The sequence below is a fragment of the Eleutherodactylus coqui genome, chromosome 12, assembly GCF_035609145.1.
Source record: "Eleutherodactylus coqui strain aEleCoq1 chromosome 12, aEleCoq1.hap1, whole genome shotgun sequence".
NCBI lineage: Eukaryota > Metazoa > Chordata > Amphibia > Anura > Eleutherodactylidae > Eleutherodactylus > Eleutherodactylus coqui.
This window is the reverse complement of record NC_089848.1, coordinates 56,780,928-56,805,079: the sequence shown is the minus strand read 5'-3', so window position 1 is coordinate 56,805,079 and position 24,152 is coordinate 56,780,928. Positions and strand designations below refer to the sequence as shown.

The window sequence follows — 24,152 nt, the reverse complement described above, 5'->3', positions numbered from 1 at the left end:
AAGCTGGGTACTCATTTTACCGACTTCGGAAAGATGGAAGGCTGAGTCAACCTTGAGCCGGCTACCTGAACCAATTGGGGATTGAACTCACAACCTTCAGGCATTCCGAAGGAACCTTCAGGTTGTGAGTGAGCGTTTAGGATTGCATACTGCTGCCCTAACAATCTGCACCACACGAGGCCCCTAAACTGTTAAACTGCGAACCATAAGCCAACAAACAATCAGTTCGTTCATGCAAGCGTAAAAAATGCTCACTGGTCAGCTAGGGATCTCTCCATGTGAACATTGACCAGTGATGGCAGTATGGTGAGTAATGGTCGTAGTCACAATAGTTCATCCCCGTTCCTGTGATACTTGGGCCATGAAGAAGAAATCTAAAGGAGTGCCGATCAACATAACTTTGGCGATGGGCGCTAGTCACATCAGGCCAAGAATCGGCACATGTACAACCACTCATTAAAAAGCAGAAGATTTCTTGCAGGTGTGGATATACGTTTACTCTTCCGCTTGATGCCATATCCCTCCTTCACATACAGTATGTTGGTTATTTTTATAAACTACAGCTCCAAATTGAAAATAATAATAAAGCATAATCTGTCACTAAAGGAAATCGCTAAAAGCTTAATAAATAGTACCAGACTATTCGGTTAATTTCACACGGACAAGTGTGACTTTAGGCCATGAAACTATCGCGCTCACCAACGTGCGATGTCCCTACGAATGTGAGGCGGTTTTATGTTAAAACTGCCTCGTATCACTTCAGAAAAGTAGCGCTCCTTCGCCACGGCTAAAAGGGTCGCTGAGTGTTTCCCATTTTTTTCAATGGGTAAACCTTGCATCGCACTCATATGCCGTGCGGTACTGTGCCGGTTCTGTTGAAAACAATGGCCAATATGAGGCATTCCGAGGGAACACCAAAAGGTAGGTCAGGCCCCGATTTTTTTTATTGTATTTTTTTTTGTCCTGTGCTGCGATGGCAGGCATATTTTTCCTCCATATTTGGTCCGTGTTTTGCGAACTGTAATACGGAGCTATTGTAAATCTATGTATCTCTATTTACATGGCCAGATTTTTCACAGCCGTGTTTTAACACCACATCGTGTGCTGCTTTTTCTCAGTTTTTGCTTCTGCATTTGCATTTAGTACGGTTATTTTCTATTGGGCATATGCAGATCAGTAACAGACTGCAAAATACCGATCAAACAATGATTATATAGTGATGTTGTACGGCTGTGATGTCATCTGTAACACGTCTGTATTACAGATCCGTATTACGGACGTCTTACAGTACACTCATATGGAACGGCTCCATGCCGTAGAACAGTGTTTTACTGCGGGATAAACTAATGATATTTTTTGTTTGTTTGACTTTGCTTAAGCTTAAAAAAAGGTGATATTCAGTGTAGTTTTCCTGAAAAAAAGGTGCACTGTTTAAATGGTTTTGAAGTGAAGCTTTAGAATATGGCCGTGCAGATTTCCTGCTCTTCAACTGTTTGCTAAAGCTTCACCCCACAGACATCCCGCTCTGCAGCTATTGGCTGAAGCTTCACCCCACAGACTTCCCGCTCTGCAGCTATTGGCTGAAGCTTCACCCCACAGACTTCCCGCTCTGCAGCTATTGGCTGAAGCTTCATCCGACAGACTTCCCGCTCTGCAGCTATTGGCTGAAGCTTCATCCGACAGACTTCCCGCTCTGCAGCTATTGGCTGAAGCTTCACCCCACACACATCCCGCTTTGCAGCAATTGGCTGAAGCTTCACCCCACACACATCCCGCTTTGCAGCAATTGGCTGAAGCTTCACCCCACACACATCCCGCTTTGCAGCAATTGGCTAAAGCTTCACTCCACAGACTTCCCGCTCTGCAGCTATTGGCTGAAGCTTCACCCCACAGACATCCCGCTTTGCAGCAATTGGCTGAAGTTTCACCCCACAGACTTCCTGCTCTGCAGCTATTGGCTGAAGCTTCACCCCACAGACATCCCGCTTTGCAGGGATCCAATGGGACATGCCCCCGATTAAACAAATACTGTATTCGGGATCCATGCAATAGAATTTTGTGTAACTCCTCTTTAGTATAAACTCCACTTTTTGCCATCAGCTTCCCTTTCTCCCCATTAGAGCTCTCTTTTTTGTGTGTTCCACAACATTCATGTCAGCAGCTTAAAAACGGTCCTCTTAGTAGGTGGAGAGTTGTGAATTAGTACATAGTTCAGAAATCGTCAAATAATAAAAAGTTGCAGTTTAACTTGTGAGTTGCAAAGCTTCAGTATAGAGAACCTCATTAAATACAGACTGTGTATGAGCCTTTCCATTTGTCCGTGCCTTCTGACAGTCCTCTTGATCTGCAGTCCCAAGATGTGGCAAATATTCAGAATGTCTGGGTCTAGATCATACAGCATGGCCTCTAAGAGGGCTACCGGGAGGAAAAACGACGGTCCAGCCCACACGAGATATTTTGAGACATTTGTATTGAATCATTACAATTGAAAAAGAGCCTGAGATCACTGGCGTAACTATAGAGGGTGCAGGGGATGTGGTTGCACCCGGGCCCAGGAGCCTTAGGGGGCCATGAGGCCTCCCTTTTCCATATAGGGAGCCCAGTACTATGAATAAAGCATTATAGTTGGGGGCCCTGTAACAGAAGCTTCAAGTTACGCCTCTGCCTGAGATGTATAAGAAAACACAAGTATTGGTACAACGAGCCTTTAAGTTTACTAATAAAACATGTGTTGTTTGGAAAATAGAGAGTAAAGACTCCATAAATGACTTTCTTGAAGTGTTACTTGTAACTACTTTCTCTAAACTATTCTTTGCAATCCAGCGTTCTACCCAACATGAATTGTATCCTTCTTTTTTTTTTTTAAACTCCCACTTGACATATGATGATGATCCCTTATTTAAATGAAATGTGAAAGTTGGTATTTTTAAAAAATTCTTTACATATTCTGGGGAGTTGAGGAAAAAAAACAGGTGTTGGAAAACCCCTATTTTAATCAGAATATTGTCATTGCCGAGCTGCTAATAGTCACTAACTTTCCCACATTAAAAGTGTTGAATATTTCCTCCTGAGTCATAAATTTAGTTCTAAGATAGACAGAGATAGGATATGACAGAGGGATGTGTCAGTTTTTTTCCTGTGTAACATTTTTGCTTACAAATCGTTAACGAGCAGCAAGAAAAACAATTCCTTTTTCTGTCTCCTACCTGTACAGTCAAATCACTCACGTGTCAGTCTGACCATCTTCATGTGCGCTCTCTCCCTCTTGAACATTAATAAATCCAATCTGGCCTCTTTTTTTTTCTCTTTAAAGATTTTCTTTTTCCAATCTGCTTGAAGTCTTTTTAATTCTTAAAATCTTCTCATTTTCTTAATGAATTTCAGATTAGACAAAAGCCGATGACTATAAAAAGGACGAAGAAAAACAGGAGATTAAATAAATGATGCATGGAAAATCTCCAGTTGTCTCACATACATCTTTTGTATCTCTTTTCAGCCATGGAATTCCATGAGAATCTCAACTCCATCGGGGCAAAGGAAGGTTTAAAAGAGAGGAAGATGCTGAAGGCCATTGAGAGCTTTACTTGGAACATAACCATATTGAAGGTAGATATCAGCCGTGTTTCAGCTACATTATTTTATTTCAGCTCACAGTGTTCCCTGCACATTTCATCGCAGGCTTACCATATGGTCTGTAATTGTTCATCATTGGGCAGATTATTCCTGTGTTCTCTTTCCTCCTGGACAGCTTCATCCCTAACGCAATCAAAAACCTGTCAGTGGTCTCCTAAGTCCGAATTTAAAGCCTCCTCTGAAATACTGCGAAAAGGACATTTTACATACATAAATCTGCTTTTGCAGCTCATAGATCATCCCATTGGGTCTGTAATGCCCAGCTAGGTTCACTGTTAGAAATAGCCAGTGCTGGGCTTGTGTTATATGGTATGCTATGCAGAATTCTTTAGGCACTTTTCCCGTCATAAGAAAAGAACAATTTTATATTGTACTGATAGGCAGTCTGCCTGTATATTGTTCGTGCAGAAAGCAGCAAGTTAGCTGCATACCTATACCAAAACAGCTCAGTCAATACATATTGTACCAGAACCAAGCCCATAACATCCATACAGCACCAGAACCAAGCCCGTAACATCCATACAGCACCAGAACCAAGCCCGTAACATCCATACAGCACCAGAACCTAGCCCGTAACATCCATACAGCACCAGAACCAAGCCCGTAACATCCATACAGCACCAGAACCAAGCCCGTAACATCCATACAGCACCAGAACCAAGCCCGTAACATCCATACAGCACCAGAACCAAGCCCGTAACAGCCATGCAGCACCAGAACCAAGCCCGTAACAGCCATGCAGCACCAGAACCAAGCCCGTAACATCCATACAGCACCAGAACCAAGCCCGTAACATCCATACAGCACCAGAACCAAGCCCGTAACATCCATACAGCACCAGAACCAAGCCCGTAACAGCCATGCAGCACCAGAACCAAGCCCGTAACAGCCATGCAGCACCAGAACCAAGCCCATAACAGCCATACAGCACCAGAACCAATCCCATAACAGCCATACAGCACCCGAACCAAGCCCATAACAGCCATACAGCACCAGAACCAAGCCCATAACAGCCATACAGCACCAGAACCAAGCCCATAACAGCCATACAGCACCAGAACCAAGCCCATAACAGCCATACAGCACCAGAACCAAGCCCATAACAGCCATACAGCACCAGAACCAAGCCCATAACAGCCATACAGCACCAGAACCAAGCCCATAACAGCCATACAGCACCAGAACCAAGCCCATAACAGCCATACAGCACCAGAACCAAGCCCATAACAGCCATACAGCACCAGAACCAAGCCCATAACAGCCATACAGCACCAGAACCAAGCCCATAACAGCCATACAGCACCAGAACCAAGCCCATAACAGCCATACAGCACCAGAACCAAGCCCATAACAGCCATACAGCACCAGAACCAAGCCCATAACAGCCATACAGCAGCAGAACCAAGCCCATAACAGCCATACAGCACCAGAACCAAGCCCATAACAGCCATACAGCACCAGAACCAAGCCCATAACAGCCATACAGCACCAGAACCAAGCCCATAACAGCCATACAGCACCAGAACCAAGCCCATAACAGTAATACAGCACCAGAACCAAGCTCATAACAGTAATACAGCACCAGAACCAAGCTCATAACAAATACAGCAGTAGAAATAACCAATTGTTGTGGAGCTACATATAGACTGACAGAGATGCCTTGGAACGTCAGAGGGAGGAGATAAAGCCAGGAGGAGGATGAATCGTGTAGCTCTACAAGATGCTGTCGCATGTAGGAAGATTATTTCTGGCCAGGCAGACTTCTAGGGGGGAGATCATCCCCAGCCTACATCCACCTGGTATCCAATGCAGCCGCAAGGGTCGCACATAGTTAAAGGGGTTGTCCCGCGAAAGCAAGTGGGTCTATACACTTCTGTATGGCCATATTAATGCACTTTGTAATGTACATTGTGCATTAATTATGAGCCATACAGAAGTTATCAGAAGTTATTCACTTACCTGTTCCGTTGCTGGCGTCCTCGTCTCCATGGTGCCGTCTAATTTTCAGCGTCTAATCGCCAGATTAGACGCGCTTGCGCAGTCCGGTCTTCTTCTTTTCTGAATGGGGCCGCTCATGCCGGAGAGCGGCTCCGTGTAGCTCCACCCCGTCACGTGCCGATTCCAGCCAATCAGGAGGCTGGAATCAGCAATGGACCGCACAGAAGCCCTGCGGTCCACCGAGGGAGAAGATCCCGGTGGCCATCTTCAACCGGTAAGTAAGAAGTCACCGGAGCGGCGGGATTCAGGTAAGTGCTGTGCGTTTTTTTTTTTTAAGTCCCTGCATCGGGTTTGTCTCGCGCCGAACGGGGGGGCTGTTGAAAAAAAACAAAACCAGTTTCGGCGCGGGACAACCCCTTTAAGGCCAACAGAAACGGAAGGCACATCACTATCAAAAACAGTTGAATGATGCTAAAAGGTTATGGCAGTGGAGTGTTGTAGCACCATTAATTTTGCAGCTCAAATTATATTTTGCGCAGTGATTCTTGCTTTAAAACGTACCTGCGTTTTCAACAAGTTTTCTAAAGTATAACAGATTCTCCCTACCCTCATTTGTTGGTGTTTGCACCCTGTTTCATGTCTGTAAGTTCTGATTTTCAGGTGGGCTTCTCCATTTTTCTGTTGCCCTGCTGCTTTCAAGCAGGAGTCATGTAGCAAGCCTAGCATTCTACCAGTAGTTCACTGTCCTGCACTTTTTGCCATGACTTGTCATGCTGCATTGCACATTCTGCTGTCCAATCAGCAGGATGACAGTATCTGAATGCTTGACCTTCTACTTTACCAAGACAGTTAAGACGTTCTGGCCAATGGTGAATAAACCCAATATAATGGGAGAGGCGGATATTATGGAGCTCATTATCACAGTGTCTGCAGATCTGTCAGCCTGAAGCCTCTAAATGCTCTGGAACTTCTCTGTAAAGACAGCTCCTCCTCCTATTGCTAAAGAAAATACTATAGAATCTCTTTACCTAACAGACAGTGGATTGTAGAAAAGCTGGAAGGGAAACAAGCCATTTTAAACGTGATTTACAGTGGTAAAGTAACCACATTTTTTATTGTAATTTTTTAATGTACCGTATATACTCAAGTATTAGCTGATCAGAGTATAAGGCGAGTCAATAAGTTTTACCACGAAAAATTGGTAAAACTTATTGACTCGAGTATAAGCCGAGCTTTACTCAAGTATATAGTAAGTTAAAAAAAAAAAAAAAGCGATACTCTCCTATCAGCCGGTGTCTGTGTCCTCGACGCGATGCTCTCCCCGGCGGTGTGACCAACTGCTTCATTCGTCTCCCCCGGCTTACTTTTAAAATCCCCGCTGTCAGCGCCATGATTGGATCAAGCACCGGCTATTCACAGCCGGCGCTCGATAAATCAATCACAGCCATTCAGAATGACATTACTGAATGGCCATGATTGGTTTATCGAGCGCCGGCTGTGATTGGCCGGCGCTCGATCCAATCACAGCGCTGACGGCGGGGATTTTAAAAGCAAGCCAGGGAGAAGACAGCGGGGAGAAGAATGAAGCAGTTGGCCACACCGCCGGGGAGAGCATCGCGCTGGGGACACAGACGCCGGCTGATAGGTGAGTATTGAGGGGTTTTTTTAAACCCTACTCGAGTATAAGCCGAGGGGGGCTTTTTCAGCACATTTTTGTGTGCTGAAAAACTCTGCTTATACGGTAAGTATTTTACAGAAATGATAAGACTAACGCAGGCTAGTAGATGAGAATACGTTGTCTAAAAAGTTAGTGCCTCTTTAATGCAGTCCTATAAACTCGAACGGAGCAGAAAAGTGAAATCCATGTCACAGATTTGAAACCACCAAACTAAAGCACTGTTATTTTAGGGGAATGCATCAGGATTGTTGACAGGTCCTCTTTAATCTCCATTATGGCACATACACAAAATCTGGTTATCTGCCGCAGAATTACAATTTCTTTATACATGGGGAGTGAAGTGTAGATTATCCAGTCTGATCGCACAGAGAAGATACTAAAGCACAAATTGCTGAAAAAGTTAGTGCCGACTAGGATAGAAAAGTGTCGGAACAGAAGGTGCATTGCAGAGTGCAATGTATGAGGCCAGCAGAGGCAGTGTGATGCTTTGGGCAATGTTCTGTTGGGAATTCTTAAAGCTACCCTCCGGGCCAGGACAAACGAAGATGGCTGCACCACTTCTCAGACTACCCGGTGCACATTGTGTATTGGTATGCACCATTAGTATAAGACTCTACACCTGTTGTGATTGACTAGTGTTGCCCATGTGAGCAGCATGTAGTGCCTTAGACTACCCATGCATACTATTGCACTGCGTGCCTCAGGTAGTCAGAGAAGCGGATGTGGATGTGACTTTGACTTATGCCATCTACCTAAACATTGTACACCCCCATGACAGCAGTATCCCCTAGGACTAGTGGCAAGATAGTGCCCCTGTTATGCTACAAAAGTTATTTAGGAATGGTTCAAGGGACATAAAGAGTTGAAGGTGATGACTTTGCCTCCAAGTTCCCCAAATCTCCATCCAATCAAGTATCTGTGGAATGTGCTGGAAAAAAAGATTAATCCATGGAGTCTGCATCCCCCAACCCAAAGGAACGGCTGCTAATGTCTTAGGGCTCGTTCACATGAGCATCAGGGAGTCCCATTTTCCTGCTCCGTCTGGGAAAGGTGCAGAACAGACCCCCATTGACTCTAATGGGGTTCATTCAATTTCCCGCCTGCAGTCTGGCATTTTCACAGAATTTACAGGCCGAAATTCAAGCAGAAATCCGCAACAGAGGTGCAGAACAGAACTGGCACTGCTGTGAACGACCCTCCTTCACACGGGGTTTTTTTTTTTTTGCATGCAGAATTTGCACAATCAATACACAGTGAACAGAGCCCATTGAATTCAATTGGTTCGTTCACATGTACGTATTTTGTGTGCTCATTTTCAGCCTGCAAAAAAAGATAGAACATGCTCTAAATTTCTACACATTTGCGAACTAAAGGTCCCCATAGAAGTCAATGTGGGGTGCACAAATGCGCAAGGGGATGCATGAAACTCTATGTAATTCTGCTGGGAAAAAACATCTGGAACTAATTGGCTATTTCAATCAGTGCGTTTGTTTGCCACGTGCAAATAAACATGTCCTGCGGGCAGAAAACGTACAGTAAAACACACGGATACACGCACAAAATAGCCTTGTTCATAGAACAAAAAAAGTTGTGCTAAGGCATGTGCAAGTGTGCTTATGTCCGTGTGAAGTTGACCTTGGTGCCACATACCAAGGAAAACTTTCAGAGGTCTTGTGGAGTCCATGCCTCAATGGGTTAGAGCTGGTTTAGCAGCACCGCACACGCTGTCATACCTTCACCATGTATACCTTCACATTCCACACCCCTACCTATACTGGCCATTACACCGTGTATACCTTCACATTCCACACCCCTTCCTATACTGGCCACTACACCGTGTATACCTTCACATTCCACACACCTACCTATACTGGCCACTACACCGTGTATACCTTCACATTCCACACACCTACCTATACTGGCCACTACACCGTGTATACCTTCACGTTCCACACCCCTACCTATACTGGCCATTACACCGTGTATACCTTCACGTTCCACACCCCTACCTATACTGGCCATTACACCGTGTATACCTTCACGTTCCACACCCCTACCTATACTGGCCACTGCACCGTGTATAACTTCACATTCCACACCCCTACCTATACTGGCCACTACACCGTGTATACCTTCACGTTCCACACCCCTACCTATACTGGCCACTACACCGTGTATACCTTCACGTTCCACACCCCTACCTATACTGGCCACTACACCGTGTATACCTTCACGTTCCACACCCCTTCCTATACTGGCCACTACACCGTGTATACCTTCACGTTCCACACCCCTTCCTATACTGGCCACTACACCGTGTATACCTTCACGTTCCACACCCCTACCTATACTGGCCACTACACAGTGTATACCTTCACATTCCACACCCCTTCCTATACTGGCCACTGCACCGTGTATACCTTCACGTTCCACACCCCTACCTATACTGGCCATTACACCATGGATTCCCGTGGGACGTCTTCATTCTATCTTATGTAGTTCATTAGGGTAAGCGCTTTGCAGCTTATGTGCAAAACGTATTTACTCTCCATTGCAAGATCTAATCGGCCATTGCAACATCTATGTAATACATCTGCCTTTGTTTCATTGTGGTTGAACAGTGACCTATATCTGATCTCATTTTGTTTGCTGATAACAGAAATTCAGTGTATATCTGCCCACTGGGAGTCGCAGAGCATCCCTCCTCCTGGCTAGAGATGGCAGATAAAGTACATTGCCGATTCAGAACCTACTGATGCCCGATATGATGGCCCATGTTTTTCATGTTACCTGACATCTCTGTTGTCCTCCCGCATTACTTCTCAGGTCACTAAATGACTTAAAGGAAACTATCATTACTTTTAAGCCACCTGAACTAAATTATGGGGCTGAGGGAACAGGTAGTCCAATGAGCGGTGTTTTCATGCATAGCATTTTTAGAATGCTGCTGTTTTCTAGAGTTTTGCATGTTTTTTTTTCACATTAGGTATAAGGCCACGTTTACGTGAGCGTAAGCGCATTTAGGGTCAAGAATGGTTTCGTCTCTGCTCTTGACCAACCCCTCTTGATCCACGTCGCTGGTCTCTCACCAGCCAAGGCAAAAACCTACTGCACACTGATGAGGGGCAAACACCCCGAAACAGCTGTCTGTGTATGGATTCTGGCTTGGTTTCCTATTCCCAATCATTGTTTTACAGACCTGTTAAAAAGTCGTACATTGATTTGAAGGAATGCAGCCATCCAATAGATGGCGCTGCAGAGGTATTGTTCCATCTTCCTTATTTGCATAAGCGCAATTATGCACGCCTCAGCGCAACGTATTTGCGCACTGAACGATGCTTTCTTGTGCACGTATCAGTGTAGCTCTCCGTACTTTTTCCCGCAGGACATGTTCATTTGCATGTGGCAAACAAACGCACTGATTGAAATGGCTAATTAGTTCTGGATGTGGTTTTCCAGTGCAATTACACCATGTTTCACGCATCTCCTTGCATATTGCACACTTCCTATTGACTCCTATAGGGATCTTTTGGTGCACACATACGCATAAAAATAGAACATGTTCTATTTTTTCTTTTTGCGCGCGACCAAAATGCACTTTCAAAATACGAGAATGTGAATGAGCCCATTGAAATCAATGGGTTCTATTCTCTGTGTATCGTGCGCGAAGAAAGGCACATGAGAAGCCACCCTAAGGCAGAAGGAAAATATAAAACATGCTACAAACAGTGCAAGTTTTTCTGTGGCGTTCTTCCTCCTTTTTAGTGTATTTTTTGGGATGCTCTAGGTACAGCATTTGCTTCAGGTATTTTCCCCATAGGCTTCTCTACACCATTGTGGCTTCCATTGGACATATAAGCTGTAATGTAGATGTAATAGAGTTTCTGTGTGTGCAAAATGCTGGAAAAAGAGGGACAAACCAAATAAAATGTAATTGTAGTTCAGCAAAGTTGTCCCAACAAAGTTTGTTTATGGATAGTTTATTAAAATCCCCCTTTCAGAATAGGATAAGTTGCCTTCACATCTGCGTTGGAACCTCGGAGGTTCTGTCGTAGATTCGGCTTAAGGCCAAAATTCCAGGCTAGTGACCGGAAACCGAACAGACCCATTATAGTCAATGGGGTCTGTTCGGCGCAGTCATAAAATGGACCTGTTTGGTTCGGGGAGCAGGAAAGGGGAATCCCTTGCTAGAGTCGTAACTAATGGGGATGCAGTTGCACCTGGGCCCTAGGACCCTTAGGGGGGCCCATTAGGCCTCTCTTCTCCATACAAGAAGCTTAGTAGTATGAATAAAGTATTATAGTTGGGGGCCCTGTTACAGATATTGCATTCAGTCCCCACATCTTCAAGTTACACCTCTGCCCCAAATGGAACCCCAAGCGCATATTTGAAATCAGCCTTAGGCCTTAGTCAGACGGGCGTTTTTTCGCGCGATTTGCGCATGCACATGCGTACGGCGATTTTTTTTAAAACAAGTGCTTTGCAATGGTATCGGACACATGAGCGCTTTTTATGCGCTCGTCCGATAAATTATAGAACAGAAATTGCAGATCGCACCTATCTGCGATCTGCGATTCCTGTTCTCTTCTCTATATGCGCTCAATGGGGCCGGCGGCAGCAGTGCCGACCCCATTGAGAACATATAGAAGACAAATCATTCTTCTCTGCCACAGCTGTAACAGCTGTGACAGAGAAGAACGATGTTTGCCCATTGAATTCAATGGAGCTGGCAATACAGCCGGCTCCATTGAAAACAATGGGCTGCCGGCGAGCGCAGGATTAATTGTCGGGAAGGACTTAAAGGGGTTGTCCCGCGAAAGCAAGTGGGTCTATACACTTCTGTATGGCCATATTAATGCACTTTGTAATGTACATTGTGCATTAATTATGAGCCATACAGAAGTTATAAGAAGTTATTCACTTACATGTTCCGTTGCTAGGGTCCTCGTCTCCATGGTGCCGTCTAATCTCCAGATTAGACGCGCTTGCGCAGTCCGGTCTTCTTCTTTTCTCAATGGGGCCGCTCGTGCAGGAGAGCGGCTCCGTGTAGCTCCGCCCCGTCACGTGCCGATTCCAGCCAATCAGGAGGCTGAAATCGGCAATGGACCGCACAGAAGCCCTGCGGTCCACCGAGGGAGAAGATCCCGGCGGCCATCTTCACCGGGTAAGTAAGAAGTCACCGGAGTGCGGGGATTCAGGTAAGCGCTGTGCGTTTTTTTTTTAAAGTCCCTGCATCGGGTTTGTCTCGCGCCGAACGGGGGGGCTGTTGAAAAAAAACAAAAACCGTTTCGGCGCGGGACAACCCCTTTAAATATATAAGCCCTTCCCTGCAATTCATCCAGAAATGTGTAAAAATAAAAAATATATATATATACTCACCTTGTCCCGGCAGACTGAGTTCAACGCGGCCGGCCTGCAGTGGGTGTGAAGGGGGTGTGAGTGAGACATGCCCCTGATTGGCTCATTGCTGAGGAAAGAGTTAAAGGGGTTGTCCCGCACAGCGCTTACCTGAATCCCCGCGCTCCGGTGACTTCTTACTTACCGGCTGAAGATGGCCGCCGGCATCTTCTCCCTCCGTGGACCGCAGCTCTTCTGTGCGGTCCATTGCCGATTCCAGCCTCCTGATTGGCTGGAATCGGCACGTGACGGGGCGGAGCTACACGGAGCCCCATTGAGAAGATAAGAAGACCCGGACTGCGCAAGCGCGTCTAATTTGGCCATTAGACGGCGAAAATTAGACGGCAACCATGGAGACGAGGACGCCAGCAACGGAACAGGTAAGTGAAAAACTTTTGATAACTTCTGTATGGCTCATAATTAATGCACAATGTACATTACAAAGTGCATTAATATGGCCATACAGAAGTGTATAGACCCACTTGCTGCCGCGGGACAACCCCTTTAATTGTTTTTGGTGAATAGACTACAAGACAAGTAGTCTTCGGAAGACTCAAGGCTGAATATATTAGACACTACGCTCCTTTTGTGCTCATTGGTTTATAGTTTCAGGAGTCGATAGCAGTTGATAAAAATTATCGATCTATAAGCAATAATTCTTTCCTATCTCTAACAATATGCGTAACTTTTTATTTGTGTTTTTGAAGCAATTGAGCCAAGGTTTTTAGCCTTGTGTTTCTATATCATTCACCATTGCTTTGCCAAATGAACCTATGTGCACAATGGCAGAAAAAAGTAAATACTGTGAAACCTCTCCAGAAGGTGCTGGGGGAGGGTGGGTTTTACTTTTGTTCTTATAGTACTAACCTATTTGTCTTTGCCTGAAGTTGCCAACAGTTTAAGGCACCTTTTCATAGAGTAGCGTGTTCCCGATGACGAGCCGATTAATGAGCTTGAAGCTTGTGTTCCGGGCCTTCACACAGGATCATTCATACTTGACTATGGAATAAACCATCACTCATACAATTATTCGTCCCCATTAAGTATCAACATTATTGGCCGCACCTGCTCCATTTACATGGCGGAATGTACTGTTGACGACATTTTTTTTCCTGCCGCACAAAGGATGCAACCACCTGATGGACAAGCGTTTGCTCGTTCATTGGGCGATTAGGAGCACATCCATATGGTCAGATTATCAAGCAATCGAATGTTTGGGCGAACATTTGTTCTAGATAATTGGTCTTTGAAAAAAAGTCCTAAGACCTTTTTATTGACACAGTAATTGATTTACTGGTCTTACTACTTAACCTCTTGCCATTATTACAAGACCCAATGTTCGTCCTGGACTAAAAAATCTTAAATGGCGCTAATAGCATGGGAATATTGACTAGGGCCTTTTACCATGGATCCTTCACTGGCCGACCTGCAATAAACATAAAAGCAAATGCATCTATCATCTTGTAAACCACTTGAACACAGTTTTAGCATGCTCTCCTTTCTGTATATTAGGCCGGTTTCACATCTGCATTTGAACCTCCGGTCAGATAGTGAAACCTATTCCATTCTTCTAATCTGTTTTTATTTTATGATTTGTGAGGTTTTTTTTTTTATTCTCTTGTCTGTACATAACTAAGGGGTCGACCATCTCGTCTTTGTTGCAGAAGTATGCTTTACAGCAGATATTATCGACCATTCACCCAAAGAACAAGAGCTGACCCATTGACTTCTATGGAAGATTGTTATAAGTGGTCCTTGACCTGTGCATGAAGGGGGAGGAGATAAGCTGTGGTCATCACCTATTGCAAGTGGTGTATTCTGTGTTACCATCCATTATAATCCTTCCAGTGATGATGATGAGTTGACTACTCACCCAATTCTTAAAAAACTTTTTGATTTATACAACAGGTCATTTTTTGATGACTCGCCCCCTTTAAGTTCATCATTCTTGGCCAGGGCATTATACTTATACATGTTAATGGCAAATGCTACATTTTCTTTGTCTCATTGCGATAGTATACACGGTTGATTAAAGGATCTTACCCCCTGCAAGTTCTAACCAGTAACCATTTTTTCTCTCTAACAGGGACAAGCAGATCTTCTCAAATATGCCAAAACAGAAACCATGGAGAACTTAAAACAAATTCATTATGCTGCTGTATCATGTGGACTCAACAAAGCAACTGCTGGAAATGCAGAAGCGTCCAAGCCAAGAAGAAGCCTAGAGGCCATTCCAGAGAAGGCCGGAGATGAAACGGGTGATTGAAATTAAATCCCGACCTCTGGTCTTGTTGGACTTTCTACGACCAATGTAGCTGCACAAGGTGTTTGCTTTGCACTTCCGGGAGAAAACACAGATTCTATTTTTCTTTATTTCTGAAGCACAACTGGAGATCTACCAGTCTGTTATCTGTGAAAGTACAGTACATGTATTTGATAAATGAAGGATTATTGACAAGCAGATTGCGAATGTGGAAAAATTGCTGGCCAAAACGTGAAAGCGTTGAAGTCTATTAGACTAGCGTTGAGTAGTGAGGTGCGTGCTGCTTGAAGAGGCATAGCAGTGTTTTTTTAATTTAGATTTTAATAGTTCTATTTAAATAAAAGAGAAATCCTCACATTTCATAAACCGTGTGCTTATTGTAACCTATAGAGTGCTCAAAGGACTGAAACGCGTTGCACTGAAGAGTGAATCTACAGACATGGCTTTAGTTGTTTATGTTCTGTTTGAGCCATATTGTATATAAAGAACAGTAAATGCAATAAAACGACGGGCGCTAGCTATTTGTGCACCATAGGTAGCAAACCTAAAGACGTGCAATCCACTTTAACCTTATAGTGTAGATCTTGTTGCCACAACGTTTTAAGAACTGTTAATATCTAATGTAAAAGTGACCAAATTGAAGACCTATTGTAAATATATCTACCTTTTTTATTTTGTGATGTGTTCACATTAAACAAAGTTTTATTATCTGAATTGTCATGCATCTTATCAGATTACACGTTTGTTTTAAAGAAAGGATAAGAAACGACCTTAGTGGGTTTGGTAGACGTTTTATTGATTTAACGTCGTTTGGAGTTGGAAATTTTTTTTTCTTCAAAAAGTAACAGGGATTTAGCTGTATTTGTAAAAAAAAATTTTATATATTTTATACGTACACTTATTTTTTTTTTTTTAAGAAAGTCACATCTCATAACGCAAGAAATGGCAATAGGCCAGCGTTATTTTATGTTACACCATATTAGTTTGTGTTGCTCCCATTAGAAGGTGCTTCATGTTATATTGTAGGCTGCGCTAGTTTGTTTTTTGACCTCAAGACAAATAATTCTTACTTTAGTGATATTGGGCTTGTATAGAAATAAAAAAAATGAGTGCAGACCAAACGCGTTTCAGGTCCCCACAGCAATCGAATTACAGCTCTTTTTTTGGAAGGTAGGTTGGGAATTTATAGAAATGATCAGTTGCTATAATCATTCACTCATCTTTGTCTGCACTAGTTTGTATATACCATTGTAGATTTACCTTTCAGTATTTGTATAGACGAGAATAGACCTTTTTAGTCTTAAAGGGGTCATCAAGCCTTAAAAAATTGATGGCCTCTCTTTAGTATAGGCAATTACTATCTGATTGGTGGGGGTCTGTTGCTTGGGAGCCCATTAACCCCTTAACGACCAGCCCATAGTGTTTTTACGTCCCGCCCAAGTGGGCTTTATTCTCTGAGGAAGTAAAAACATGCATCCTACAGAGCATAAAGCCCCGTGGGCTATGGGCGTGACAGCTCAATGCTGTCGGTGCCCGCAGGTAGCCGACAGCATGGAGCTGTCATCCCGGGCTGCGGGGACCCCCCCCCCCCCCCGGCATTGCAATCGGCGCCGATTGCAATAAAGTAAATAAAAGTGCCTAAAAAGTTCAAGTTTCAGCTGCCCTGATAGATCGGATCCATCAGGGCAGCTGAAAATACTCACCCGCCTTCTCTGCGCTGTCCGCTGAAGATCTGGTCCTCCTGGACCCACCGCCGCTCTTCTGCGCATGCGTGCCAAACGATGACGTCAGGCGCATGCGCAGAAGCCCGGGAGCCCCCGGCAAATTCAAAATTTCCTGGCTCCCGGCTCCTGAAGGTAGCCGGGAACCAGGAGGTGTTACCGGGAACCACGGTGAGCGGTCCTCGGGCCCGCCGCTATCCATTAGATAGCGGCGATCATGAAAAAGTTTAAAAAGTAAAAAAAAAAGTGCTAGTTTCACCTCCCCTCATGGATCGGATCCATGAGGGGAGGTGAAAATACTCACCTCAGGTCCGCCGATGTCCCTGGTGTTCGGGGACCTGAAGTCCCCCTCTGCGCATGCGCGCCCGATGATTGACATCGGGCGTGTGCACAGAGGGGCTTGAGCCCCCGGGAAATTCAAAATCCCTCTGCTCCTGGCTGCCATGTGTAGCCTGGAGCAGAGGGATGTCACTGGGGACATGATCACTGTCATCCAGTGGATGACAGTGATCATGTAAAGTAAAAAAAAAGTGTAAAAAAGTTTAAAAAAAAAAAAGTTTAAAAAGCGTACGTTTCATCTCCCCTCACGGATCATATCCGTAAGGGAGGATGAAAGTACGTACATAAGGCCCCCAGATTTATCTGCGGACCTTACCCCAGCTTCTGCGCACACGCCTGTCGCCAAAATGGCGGACGCATGCGCATAAGCTGTGGATTGCGAGGATAATTGAAATTCTCCCTGCTCCTGGCTACAAAACTGAGCCAAGAGCCTGGAGATTTCACGGGGGGCCCCGGTGAGCTGTTCCTGATCATGTGTTCGCCGTTATACAATGGATAATGGCAATCACGTAAAAGTTTTTTTTAAAAATTGAAGTTTCATCTCCCCTCACCGATGCGATCGGTGAGAGGAGATGAAACTTTTTACCGGAGACCTCCGTATTTGCACCCCGACGCGATCCTCATCCGTGAACCTACCCGGATTCTGCACATGTGACCGCCGGCAAAACACCGGACACATGTGCAGGAGCCCAGGAAACTTAAAATCTCCTTGCTCTGCATGGAGCAGTGACGGGTGGCCTCGTTGAGCAGTCCCCGGTCACGTAATAAAAAAGTAGCGCTCTAACATAGGTCGGTCTCACATGACCGGATAGGAATTACAAATTCCGCATGCGTCTGATCCGCGCTAATACACAGATCAATCACATTGGATTACACAATTTCGCTCACATTAGCGAGTTGGAATTGTGTAATCCACTCGCAGAAAAGAGAATGCAGCATGTTCTATTTTACCGCGGATATCCACAACATAGAGCCCATTGTGCTCCATGGTCGTGGATATACCCGCAGCCCATACGCAACTACGTTGTGTACGGTCTGCGGGTACCCGCGTCATCGCTAAGCGACGGTGCGGGAAACACAAACAAAAAAAAAGGTGTATTGCGCATGACCGCCAGTGTAAGTACGCAATTATGCGCAGTACATTACGCGGCCGTACGCAGGGTCACAGCCAGGCTCACAGCTGGGATCCGCTGCGGGCCTCCGCAAGCGGATTCCGCCTACAGCTGCGTGAGCACGGTGTTATTCAGACCTCTACCTGTAATACGTATTTTACAAGAAGCACCGGGAACTCTTGCCTTCATGCAGTTCCAGGAGCAGCTTGTTGAGTGCCTTCTATGTGAGACCGCCGCACCTCATCAAGCTTACGGAGACTCACGGAACGCCACTTTTTACACCCCATACCCACCACTGAGGTCAAGAAATGACCCCCAAAAAGCATGAGAGGAGGGGGGATAACCGGTTTTATTGCCCCATGGGCCCATTCCAACCGGCCTCCGTAATTACCCCTGTCTTCGGAAATCCCACACAGTTCACATTATTACTTTTATCTAAGATTTGTGAACGCCAAAAAGGGAGCGGAGTGTGTGGGGGAGGGGGGAAAATTTTTAGGGAGTCAATTTTTATTCCGTACAAATAAGCAATGGGGCCTGGAATGTATTCAGTTGTGCCCTGAAATCCAACGGGTGTTCCCTCCTTTATAGGCCTTGCCATGGGCCCTGTAGGTAAATTAGGGTCACAATGGGTATATTTCTGAACTCGGGACAAACAGGGGTATCCATTTTGGGGTGAACGTCTTCATTCCTATGTACCCTGTACAAAAAAAACGGTTTTTAAATTTTAAAAATTGCCAAAAAATTGAAAATCGTAAATTTTCCCTTCTGCTTTGCTTAGATTCATTCAAATACTGTGGGGTCAAAATACACAGTACACCCCTAGCTGAATTTGTTAAGGGGTCTAGTTTTCAAAATGGGGTCATTTGAGGGGGTTCTTTATAGTTTTGGCCGCTCAATGGCTCTGTAAGTAGGCAATGGGGCCTGGAATTTATTCAGTTTTTAAATTGACGCAATAGCCCAAGAAATGAAAATCGTAATTTTTTCTTACTGCTTCGCTTTGATCTATTCAAAAATTGTACGGTTAAAATACACAGTACACCCCTAGATAAATTTGTTAAGGGGTCTAGTTTTCAAAATGGGGTCATTTGTGTGGGTTCTCTATGGTTTTGGGCGCTCAAGAACTCTACAAGTAGGCAATGGGGCCTAAAAGTACTTCAAGCAAAATCTATGTTCTGAAAGCCACCGATTACTCCTTTCATTTTGGGCCCCGTTGTGCATGCGGACATAAGATTACAGCCACAATGGGTATATTTCTGAAAACAGCACAAATAGGGGTATCCATTTTGGGGTGCAAGTCTTCCTTCATATGGGTGCTGTACAAAAAAAGCTGTTTTTAAAATGACAGAATTGCCAAAAAAAACGAAAATCCTAATTTTTTCCTTTTGCTTTGCTTGAATTTATTCAAAAGGTCAAAATACACAGTACACCCCTAGATAAATTCATTAAGGGGTCTAGTTTTCAAAATGGCATCATTTTTGGGGGGTTTCTATGGTTTTGGGCGCTCAAGAACTCTACATGTGTGCTATGGAGCCTAAAAGGACTTCAAGCAAAATTTCTGTTCTGAAAGACCCTGACTACTCCTTTCATTTTGGGCCCCGTTGTGGACTCAGATATAACATTAGGGCCACAATGGGTATATTTCTGAACACTGGAGAAACAGGGGTATCCATTTTGGGGTGTAAATCCTCATTTTCATGTAAACTATAGGAAAAAAATATGTCTTTAAAATGATAGATTTGCAAAAATATGAAATTTTACTTTTTCTCCTCTAAATTGAATTAATTCCTGAAAAAAAACTGTGGGGTCAAAATACTCATGACACCCCTCAGTGAACACATTAGGGGGTGTAGTTTTTACAATGGAGTCATTTGTGGGGGTATCTATTATTCTGACACTCATGAGCCTTTCCAATCTTGGCTTGGTGTAGGAAAACAAAGTGTTCCTCAAAATGCTGAAAAGTAATGTTAGATTTGTACGTCTCCTAAATGGTTAAAAAAAAACGAAAGTTTTTCCAATGTGCGCCCAAAATAAAGTAAACGGGTGGAAATATAAATCTTAGCAAAAATTTTTATATTATGTTTGCACATATTTAAGATATTGCAGTTGAAAATGTGAAAAAATGATGATTTTTTTCAAAATTTTCCCAATTTTGGCGCTTTTAATAAATAAACACAAATTCTATCGGTCTATTTTTTCCACCTAAATGAAGTACAACATGTGGCGAAAAAACAATATCAGAATCGCTTGGATATGCAAATCTTTTCTGATGTTTTTCCATGTTAAAGTGACATGTCAGATTTGCAAAATTTGGCCTGGTCATTAAGGCGCAAACAGGCTTAGTCACTAAGGGGTTAATCTCCGAATTAAAAGGGCAGTTGCTCTCATGCTTAGAGCACCATATTTTTTACAGTGACTATTCTTAGTATTGTAGGCCTGACCTATACCTTTCAGTAGGACAGGCCTGTAGCACTATAGCTTTGTGGACGCAAATAAGGGTTACTATAACATTTTGGGAGCACAGATGGACAAATTTTACTTTTGGGAGACACTAACTTTGTGGAGATACACACAAGCACCATTTCTTTTGGAGAGATACAGGTGGCCCTCTGTAACTTTGGGGTGGATACGGGCAGCCCTCTGTAACTTTGGGGTGGATACGGGCGGCCCTCTAACTTTAGGGTGGATACGGGCGGCCCTCTGTAACTTTGTGACATAGGGTGGTAATATTAGTGTGTAAGAGGCACCGAGTGGTGCGTTGGAAATAATAGCAGTATAAGTAGTCAATGGAGTTGAGTCATGAAGAAGCCTTCAAGGTGGTCTTTGCCTGGGGAAAATTAAAATGCATAACTCCAAGCTGAGAAGACGTCACCTGCGATCACTGAAAGTAATGCTGCTGTAATCACTATCACTGTGCAGAAGTAGTATATGACAATTATATGGGGACTACATTATTTACAGGTATACTATTAGGCCTGCTGCACTGCTTTCACTGCGGAATCCGGAGCGGGCGTTTGTTTCCGTGGTCTGCAGCAAATACCTTCAATAGTATGCTATAGAAAAGCTCCTTTTCCTGCACATGAATGAAAATCAATTGCGATTTTCCGCTCACAGAGGGAAAATCGCAGCATGCTCTATTTTTTTTTAGCAAATTCCGTGCAGACTGTTTCCATTGAAATCAGTGGAAGCTGTCCAGCCCGCGGCCCTTTTGCAATTGACATTGCGGAAAGGTAGAGGATTCCGCATCATCGCTAGGCACTGACACAGGAAAAGCAGGGGTTGAAAAAAAAAAATCTGTATTGTGCATGTCCGACAAAGGCCCACCTGCAGGAGAGGAGAGGTATGTGCGGATGCCGACTGGGCACAGGATTAGATTCCACTGCGAGCTCCCGATGGAGCCACTTAAGAGACACAACAATGTAGCGGACAGCAAGAGTGTGAGGGGTCAAGATGACCTTTTGCATCAGAGCCCATGAGCCTTTAGTTACACCTGCAGCGTCCCATAGGGAGACCCTGGACACCTAACATACGTGGGTAGCTGGGAGGGTGGAGTGCTGACTTGCTACAATGGCACTTACCATGCTCCATCTTGGAGGGACACATGCAGCCAAAGCCAGGGTAGAGCTGCAGCCTACCCTGAATACCCCTAGGATAGGGATACCCAATAAATGGGGAGAACAGGGAAACATTTCTCACGCGTGACGCCACCGTTCCAACACCCACACCGGTATGACCCGCGGCGGATAAGTAATTCAGCCACAGACAGTTCTCAAGGGTATTAGTGTATCTTGACGCCACCAGGAAGTCCTGGTGGAGCCAAGCTTGACAGGGGGGGTGATGCCCCCTGTACCTGATTGGCTGCACAGCAGCCTTGCAAATAGGTCCTGGAAGGGCACTAAACGTGCAGGAAAAATACATGCAGCGGCAACCTGGCTCACTGTTGTAGCAATGAGCCGAAAGCGCCATGAAGCGGCTTTTCCAGCACCACCACCGGCGGAGCACCACAGGAGGCACCCCCCACCTGATTTAAGTTCAACATACTGGTCGCTACACTGCAGGGCCGGGAGGGACAGAGAGTGTTATGCAGTGGCCGTTCCTGCACAGCCCGCAGGACAAAGTGTTATGCGGTGGCCGCACAGTGCAGGAGCACAGGCCAGCAGCCTTCCTCTCCCACCTCAGCCGGCTTTTCTGGCGGTGGAGTACAAGCCCTGACGGCGCAAGCAGTTAGCAGAGGAGTGGCCGGCAGGGATCTGACTGTGCCAGTGGCGGCAGAGCAGAAGCAGCGCTCAGGGCGCCAGCTGTCAGCGGAGGAGCGGCGTCCATGGAGCTGAGAGTCCTGCCAGAGGAGCAGAAGTGCTGAGAGCGGCAGCGAGCAACAGGGAGCTGAGAGTCCCAGTGGAGGAACCCAAGCGGTGAGGGTGCCAGTTGTGAGCAGGGGACATTAGGGTGAGGGTAACATGACTTGTTAGGCTTACATTCTTACATTTTAATGCTGCCATGTTCCAGCGGTAACATGGCAGCATTTATGCACACTCTGCTACTAGGACCTTCCTGCCTTGGCCCAATCAGGAGCTAGAGGTGTGAGGGGGGCGTTTCTCCTGTCAAACCACTAGCTTCTGGTGGCGTCAAGATATACTAATACCGTTCTCGAGTACCACGGGCCTGTCAGAGCCCGGCATAAACTTTACTTGAATAAAGAATAAACAATATAAGGCAGTTCAATTGTAGACTTTACAGTGCAGGCAAATAAATATACTTCAGAGATTAGTACCTCCACACAGCTCTTGTAGATGCGCGTGTGTGTAGACAGAGTCCATTGACTTCTAGTACCTCCTCCCAGCTTTGGAGATGCATGGGTGTGACAAATAAAGGATGTACCTCTACGCGGTGATCTAGACTTAAGACAGCCACGTAGGAAAGAACAGCATTAATAGTACCTCTGCACTGACCTTGAATAGACACAGATTAAAACTCACAGATGCGCTCACTCTCCTTATATCCAGCTCACAAGCAGTACGGGAAATCTTACCTATTTCATCTTCACCACATGAAGGCTGAACGTGCTCCCATGTGGCTCTGTACTTTAGACTCGCTTCACTCCAGAAAATGGAAGCCAAGATCAAAGACCGCACTTTCCCACTCTCAAGCACTCACATTTATACCTTCTCTCAAACCGCGTGACATGACATACTTGATACATTTACATGCAGGCTTTGGATTTTTGCAGACATTAACCTCTCAAGTGCTGCAGCTATGCAACACTCATACTGGAAATGACAAGACAGCATTGTACAGTGCATCAACATAAGATATACATGTATGACATTTATGGAGGGGTTAAGGATGTTGTACTGGATCACTACACACCCCTGTTTACAATGTCAAGGCATCTGTAAAACCATGCCTGTTCACATCTCCTTTTTTTTTATTCCATCCAGGGGTTTCATCAGACTTTACGACTGAATCCCCGAAAACAGGACTCATGGATGGAACTATTCAGGTTCTATTGATGACATCTGCTGAAACTGAAACTAATGCCTATGTTTTACCAGCTTTCATCTATTTCTTTCTGGTACTTTTAGCTGCAAAAGAAAAAGGTGGTGGATTCAGGCTTAAAATCCAATGGAACTCCTATGCGGAATCATGAGATGTGAACAAAACCCAAAGTGCTATATGGAAGGGGAATGGGGGGGAAGGGGAAGGGGAATGGGGGGGAAGGGGAATGGGGGGGAAGGGGAAGGGGAATGGGGGGGGAGGGGAAGGGGAATGGGGGGGGAGGGGAAGGGGAATGGGGGGGGGAAGGGGAATGGGGGGGGAGGGGGGATGACACGAGTAGTTCAACTTTGGCAGATTGTTCAAAGTTGCCATATAGCACAGTGGTAATTATCCTACTATATTTTGGGTGTCTGACATTTTGCCTTTGACTCCATCAGAGGGCTAGAACAGGACAGGGTATAGTACAAACTTAGGAATGAACTGCACCATTCTGTGTCCCTATTGACTGACTGTGAGAAGCTGGTGATATATTGTCACTATGGATGTAATGTCACTTTAGCCTAGTAGATAGAACATAC

General features: G+C 44.9%; 1 protein-coding gene across 1 annotated transcript in view; it reads left to right on the top strand.

The window, feature by feature from the left end:
• Positions 1-15,623, top strand: part of PLCL2 (phospholipase C like 2) — a 184,456-nt gene extending 168,833 nt beyond the window's left edge. The window contains exons 6-7 of the mRNA XM_066585686.1: positions 3,497-3,606; positions 14,733-15,623. Of these exons, the coding sequence (XP_066441783.1) occupies positions 3,497-3,606; positions 14,733-14,912 (290 nt within the window). The 3' untranslated portion in view covers positions 14,913-15,623. The remainder of the gene's footprint in view (positions 1-3,496; positions 3,607-14,732) is intronic.
• The last annotated feature ends 8,529 nt before the right edge of the window (positions 15,624-24,152 follow it).